Genomic DNA, 8,207 nt, shown 5'->3' on the forward strand with positions numbered 1-8,207 from the left:
TTTATGATATTCAATGTTATTTCAAGATATACATTGAATAATACATAAACATTTCTCTTATCTCTTAAGTTTTAATAAGTTAACATTTCTTTCTTTTAATTTTTATTTACACTTAAAAATTAAAACATATTATAACATAACATAACATAACTTTCAAAAAACTCTTCAAAAAAAAAAAATATTAATTTTTTTTTTTTTTTTTAATTACAAAGATGTATATATATATAAATAAACAAACAAAAAAAAATAACTTTATTTTTTTTTTTTTTATAGAACTAGCGTCAGTGCATGGCTAACTTGTACGTATACAACTAGCAACTAGCTTAGCATGCTACAAAAGGTTAATAATACCTTTTATTAACCAGATACATAATATTTAATTGAAGTTAAATTTTACTGCATCTTTTAATAAAGCTATTAACCGCTATAAATGAGTTTTTATTTACAAAGAATTAATATCTTCTTTTAATTAAAAACATACAAACAATTTATAACCATTTATTAAGTCAAAATTTATGATATTCAATGTTATTTCAAGATATACATTGAATAATACATAAACATTTCTCTTATCTCTTAAGTTTTAATAAGTTAACATTTCTTTCTTTTAATTTTTATTTACACTTAAAAATTAAAACATATTATAACATAACATAACATAACTTTCAAAAAACTCTTCAAAAAAAAAAAATATTAATTTTTTTTTTTTTTTTTAATTACAAAGATGTATATATATATAAATAAACAAACAAAAAAAAATAACTTTATTTTTTTTTTTTTTATAGAACTAGCGTCAGTGCATGGCTAACTTGTACGTATACAACTAGCAACTAGCTTAGCATGCTACAAAAGGTTAATAATACCTTTTATTAACCAGGTGATAAACAAGCAATTTAATAAAGAGCATGTATAAATAAATATACGTTTTTAAATATATATATATACTTGTTTTTATTATATATATAATGATTTCTTATGATGCATAATATTTAATTTGGATATTAAATTTTACTGCATCTTTTAATAGACATGCTAAACTGTTATAAAAGGGTTTTTATTTACAAAGAATCAGTTTATTATTTTAATTAAAAACATGCATATAATTCATAACAATTAACAAAAGTCAAAACTCTAATTTATTCAATGTTATTTCAAAAATATACATTGAATATAATATAAACAATATACTTTTTCATTCAATTAAATTTTTCATTTAAGTAAAAATTAACTATCTAATTAATTTTTTTGAATAAATATTTACTCAAAAAAAAAAAAAAAAAATTAAAAAAAAATAATTTAATCTTTTTTTTTTAATCACAAAAATGTATATAAACTAAAATAAACAAACAAAAATAACTCTATATAATTTTTTTTTTTTTAACTAGAGTTAGTGTATTGCTGACTTATTGGTTAATAAAAGGTATTATTAACCTTTTGTAGCATGCTAAGCTAGTTGCTAGTTGTATACATACAAGTTAGCCATACACTGACGCTAGTCTTATAAAAAAAAAAAAAAATAAAGTTATTTTTTTTTTGTTTGTTTATTTATATATATATACATCTTTGTAATTAAAAAAAAAAAAAAATTAATATTTTTTTTTTTTGAAGAGTTTTTTGAAAGTTATGTTATGTTATGTTATAATGTTTTAATTTTTAAGTGTAAATAAAAATTAAAAGAAAGAAATGTTAACTTATTAAAAACTTAGGAGATATGAGAAATGTTTATGTATTATTCAATGTATATCTTGAAATAACATTGAATATCATAAAATTTTGACTTAATAAATTGTTATAAATTGTTTGTATGTAATTAATTAAAAGAAGATATTAATTCTTTGTAAATAACAACTCATTTATAGCTGTTAATAGGTTTATTAAAAGATGCAGTAAATTTTAACTTCAATTAAATATTATGCATCATAAGAAAACAGTATGTATATATATATATATATAATAAAACGAATATATATACATAAACGTATATTTAGTTATACATGCTCTTTATTAATTTGTTTGCTTAATACCCTAGCAAAGTCATTAAACAGGCAATTAATAAAACAATACTCTATCAAAGTCATTAAACGGGAAATTAATAAACCAGATGCATATTATTTAATTTGAATTAAATTATACTGCATCTTTAATAGACATGTTAAATTGTTATAAATGAGTTTCTATTTAAAGAGAATTAGTGTATTATTTTAATTAAAAACACACACAAAATTTATAACAATTAACAAAAGTTAAGCTCTATTTCATTCAATGTTATTTCGAAATATACATTGAATATTACATAAACATTATACTGATTCATTTATTTAGTTTTTATATAAGTAAAAATCAATTCTCTTTTTAATTAGAACAAACATCAACCAACAAAAAAAAAAAATTTTTTTTTTTTTTTCAATTACAAAGATATATATACAATAAAAAAAACAAACAAAACAAAAGAAAATAATTTTATATATATATTTTTTTTTTTTACTAGAGTCAGTGCATGGCTAACTTGTACATATACGACTAGTAAACTAATTTAATGTACTACAAAAAGTTAATAATATCTTTTATTAACCAAGTTTACATAACTGAGAATTTATTGTTTTAAAGGAATTTTTTTGCTTTAATAAAAACCATTAATATTTTTATTAAAAACATGAATACTCGGTAAAACTAAAGATTATACGTAAAATAATAAGCTAAAATTACAAATTTAAGTTGGAGTTATTAATAATTTTATCAAAAATACATGATAATTAAACGATAATAATAATAAAACCCTTTTTTTTTTAAACTTTGAATTTAATTCTTTATAGTTTCAAAAATTAGTTCTATTGACAAAATTTTGTTTAACAATAAAAAAAAATCATCTCCCATAGTAAAAAAAATTTTTTAGATATTTATTTAAATAGATATCGTATATATCTAACTTGTTATTTTACGCATAATTTAACTATTATTTTATAAAATATTAACTATATCCTTCATTAATATCACAATTAATATTTATTACATTGCTTATCAATATAAATAAAAAAAAAGTAAAGATTATCAGATATATATAATACTGATAATATTGTGATTTCTTATGCAGAAAAGGGAAGAATTATTTAATTATTTTTATATTATTTGTATATATATTTATGCTAAAACAAATATATATATATATTTCCACGGGGGAATTAAATAGTTGATTTATTAATTAGCTGCTTAATGACTTTGCTAGAGCATTAAACAAACAAATTAATAAAGAGCATTTATAACTGAGTTAAATTTTATTGTCTCTTTTAATAGACTTATTAATTGTTATAAATGAGTTTTTATTTACAAAGAATTACTTATTCTTTTAATTAAAAACATACAAACTATAGCAATTAATAAAGTCAAAATTTTATATTATTCAATGTTATTTCAAAATATACATTGATTATAACAAAACATTATTAATTTTATCTTTTATTTTTATAAAAGATAAATAAATTTTTACTTACTAAGAATTTCTCACCAAAAAAAAAAAAAAATATTTTTTTTTTTTTTTTAAATATTTCAAAAACAAAATAAACAAACAAAAAAAAAATATATATATTCTTTTTTTTTTTATTAGTGTCAGTACATATTAGTTTGTACATACATAAACAATAAACTAGCTTAGTGTACTACAAAAATTATAATATCCTTTGTTAATCATTCAGTGCATGGGTAACTTGTACATACACGTACAGTAACCTAGCAGATTGTACTGAAAAAGGTTAATAATAGCTTTTATTAACCAGATTCATAATATTTAATTTGAATTAAATTTTACTGCATCTTTTAATAGATATCTTAAACTGTTATAAATGAGTTTTTATTTACAAAGAATCAGTATATTCTTTTAATTAAAAACACATACATTTTATAGCAATTAACATAGTCAAAACTCTAATTTTTTCAATGTTATTTCAAAAATATACGTTGAATATAATATAAACATTATACTTTTTTATTTCTTTAAGTTTTTCATGTAACAAAAACTAATTCTCTTTTTAATTAGAACAAACATCAATCCACAAAAAAAAAAAAATTAATTTATTAATTTTTTTTTAATTATAAAGATGTATATATAATAAAAATAAATAAAACAAAAAAAAAAACTTTATATATTTTTTTTTTTTTTAACTAATATCAGTGCATGGTTAATTTAATGTGCTATAAAAGGTTAATAACATCTTTTATTAATCAATAGTATAAATTTTTTTTCTTTTCTATTTTTTATCGAAAAGAAAAATCTAATTATATATATATGTTTTAAATTATTATATGCATATATTTCACTAATACAACTGTTGGAATTATCATTTTGATAATTGTATATTAAATAAAATTATCCACTTTATTTATATTTTTTTTTATATCACTTTTTATATATGATGAAAATAATTGTGATTAATATATATCCTAGTAATTTAATAAGTTATATTATTGGTTAATAAAAGATGTTATTAATCTTTTATAGAATATTAAATTAGCTTACTAGTCATGTATGTACAAGTTAGATATGCACTGATAATAATTAAAAAAAAATAAGGTTATTTTGTTTTGTTTTGTTTATTTTTCATTGTATATATATCTTTATAATTAAAAAAAAAAAAATTAATTTTTTTTTTTTGTTGGTTGACGTTTGTTTGAATTAAAAAGAGAATTAATTTTTACTTATATAAAAAGCTTAAATAGTATAATGTTAATGTTATATTTAATATGTATATTTCGAAATAACATTGAATGAATTAGAGATTAATTTTGTTATTTGTTATAATTTTTGTATGTTTTTGATTAAAAAAATATACTTATTCTTTGTAAATAAAAACTTATTTATAACAATAAGTCTATTAAAAGATGCAGTAATATTTAACTCAGGTTAAATATTATGCATTATAAAAAAAAATCATATATATATATAATAAAAACAAATATATATATATATATTTAAAAATGTATATTTATTTATAAATGCTCTTTATTAATTTGTTTGTTTAATACTCTAGCAAAGTCATTAAGCAGGTAATTAATAAATCAATTATTTATCTCTGATATATTATTCAAACCTCCTTAATATTTTATCTTCATAAGTACCATTATTATTTTTCTATTAGTTTTACTATTATAATTTAAATTATATAATCATTTACTTTATTTCTTTATCATTACATTTATTTATAAAGTTGTTGCAGATTATTAGAATGACTTCAATTTTTTTCAATTTTTTATTGTTATAATTTGGAATTACTATATACATATATTTATTTTGTCACATTAAAATTAGTGGTTAAATAATTCCTGTATTGTATTAAAATAAAATTTGTTATGTAAAAATAAAAATAAAATATCGATTATTTACATAATTATTAATGAACGCGCAATTATATAACTTGTAATTCTTATATTATTATCTTCATAATTAATTAATTAATGTAACTATTGTTATTTAAAAATATATTCATATATATATTTTTTTTCTTATTTTTATATTTAATAATCTTTAATTGTTATTTTAATAACAGCTTTATGGCCATCTCTATTAATTTTTATACTCTTATTTTTAAAGAAATTTTTTTTCTATTTTTAAGTGAATTATTATTAATTCTACTTGATTCTTTTTTTTTTTTTACTAGTACATATCTATAAATATTTTTCACTTTTTATTTTTAGAGAATGTTATATCTAGTATTATTTTTAGAAAAATATAATACTTATATATTTCAAATAATTACTTTTTATTAATATAAGTATATATTTCTTATATATAAAAAAATAATACTTATAGATTAAAAAAAATTATTTTTATTTTTTTTAAACTTTTTTATTTAAGCAAATCGTTTATATGAAAAAGCAAAAAATTTGTATTATAACATATTTCTTAAAAATCATTTTTTTTTTCTGATGAATATCTTTTGTATTTATCATTCTCATTTAATTTTATTTTTTTTAATCATTATCATTTTCTCTTTAAATAGATTGGCAATTAAAAGGAATGACTTTATTAAATTCATTTTGCATTTATCAATATATCTATTTTTATTTTTAAATTTATTTGCAATGAAATTTCCCCAAAATTATTTTTACAATACGTTAATTTATATGTTTTAAGATTAAAAAGTAAAATAACTAAAAAATAATAAAAATTATTGTTGAATAACATGATAAAAAAAAAAAAAATTCAAATGAAACTGAAACAAAAATGGAAATGTAAATGTTAATTGATATAAAAAATTTATCTGAATAATCTTATCTAATTTTTTTTTTTTTATATTTTTAAAGTATAAATTTTCTATTCTCATGTATTTATGCATGTCATTACCTATTTTATATATATTGATATAGCATTTTGAGATATTAAATAATTTTAAAATATTTTATTTATACTAAAATAAAAAAAATTTAATATATTAATAAAAACAGAAACTAAAAAAAAAAAAAAATAAATAAATATCATATGCATGTTTATTTTTTGAAATTTTTAAATTTCCAAAAAAATATTATAAAAAAAAATTTCGTAATGTTCAATATTTATTGTGTAGAATTGTAACAATTTATATAATCTTAATGTATAATTTTTCTATATAAAATATGAATTAAATAATTTAAATTGAAATATTAAAAAAAAAATTTCTCTTTAAAGTTATATATATATCTTCTTATGATATAGTTTTATCGTTTTTTTTTTTTGAGTTAAAAAGATTTATCCTGATTTTAATTATAGATAATAAATCACACTAAAAATATATTAAAAACAGCTTTTTATTTGAAAGAGTTATTTTTTTTTTTTTTTATTTTAAAAATATAGAATTAAAATATGATATATTTTGAAGGATTAAATTGTGATTTAAGGAAATATCTTTTAGATTCTAATAGTGCTACCATAAAAAATGATTACACAAATTCATATATAGATAAGGGAGAAATAGCTAAAAAGAAAAGTTGTATGATTCCTATTAACTTAAAACTTTTTGCTGTGTTATTTCTTGGACTTTTATATTTTCTTTTGGGAGTAATATAACATTCATATCAAAATTATTCCTATTTTTATAAGAAAATTATTATTTTAATTGACGTTCTATTAATCTAAATATATTTTTTAATGTTTTAATTTTCGAATTCTATTTTAGTGTTTATTCAAAGAGGAAAACCTGCAAATTTCTGTACCAAAATTCAACAAAGATCATCTAAGGACTCTAGTAGAGAAAGAATCTGAGAATGTAAATAAACTTGTATATTTGGATAATAGATATAAAAACTTTGAAAAAAAATTCAATAAATTTATAGTTTCATTAATAAGGAATATATTAAATGATTGGGAAGATATGTGTTATAATAATAATATAAGACTTTCTCCATTTGGAAGAATATGGGAACAAGAAAAATTCGAGTATATGTTTAATAAAATACTTCAAGATACAAAAGATATTTATGACAAAATTTCCGAAGAGTATAGGATATTTAAAAAAAGTTATCATACTGATAAAGAATACTCAACTTTTTTCAAGGAGAAAAAAAAGGATTTAAACAAATTTAAAGAAAAGAATCTTGAATGGATTTCTAAATTTAGTGACTTATGTAAAAAAGAGTGGAAATACATAGAAAGTTCACGTAATTTTAAGATTCGTCCTTTAAGGAGTTTATTTAAAAAAAAAAAAAATTATGAAATGTTATGGAATAAAATGGAAAAATATGTATAAACTGTGAGATAGAAAATAACTGATTCATTAAATTTAGTCTTAAGATATTTTATAATGAAATCAGGCTTTAATTCATCTTTTAATCATTATAGTCATGTAATATTTAATATATATTTATCAATAAATAGTAATACAGAATTATTTTAAGTTGTACCAAGAAGGTATACAATATAAAAAATATTTTATTTATGCATGTATGGTTCGTTAATAAAAGATATTATTAACTTTTTATAGTACATTAAGTTAGTTTACTAGTCGCGTATGTATAAGTGTTTTATTAATTGCCCGTTTAATGACTTTGCTAGAGTATTAAGCAAACAAATTAATAAAGAGCATGTATAACTAAGTATACGTTTATGTATATATATTCGTTTTTATTACATATATATATATACTGTTTTCTTATGATGCTGATTCATTAATTGCCCGTTTAATGACTTTGCTAGAGTATTAAGCAAACAAATTAATAAAGAGCATGTATAACTAAGTATACAT

The 8,207-nt window shown here is 17.4% G+C and overlaps 1 protein-coding gene across 1 annotated transcript; it reads left to right on the forward strand.

Moving 5' to 3' along the window:
* Positions 1–6,829: 6,829 nt before the first annotated feature.
* Positions 6,830–7,712, forward strand: PRELSG_0003100 (Plasmodium exported protein, unknown function; the record flags this gene model as incomplete). The annotated part of the gene is made up of 2 exons (XM_028675668.1): positions 6,830–7,024; positions 7,143–7,712. 2 exons carry the CDS (start codon positions 6,830–6,832, stop codon positions 7,710–7,712), a joined length of 765 nt encoding a protein of 254 aa, XP_028531162.1.
* Positions 7,713–8,207: the final 495 nt, after the last annotated feature.

This window comes from Plasmodium relictum (assembly GCF_900005765.1).
Source record: "Plasmodium relictum strain SGS1 genome assembly, contig: PRELSG_00_v1_38, whole genome shotgun sequence".
Classification (NCBI taxonomy): domain Eukaryota; phylum Apicomplexa; class Aconoidasida; order Haemosporida; family Plasmodiidae; genus Plasmodium; species Plasmodium relictum.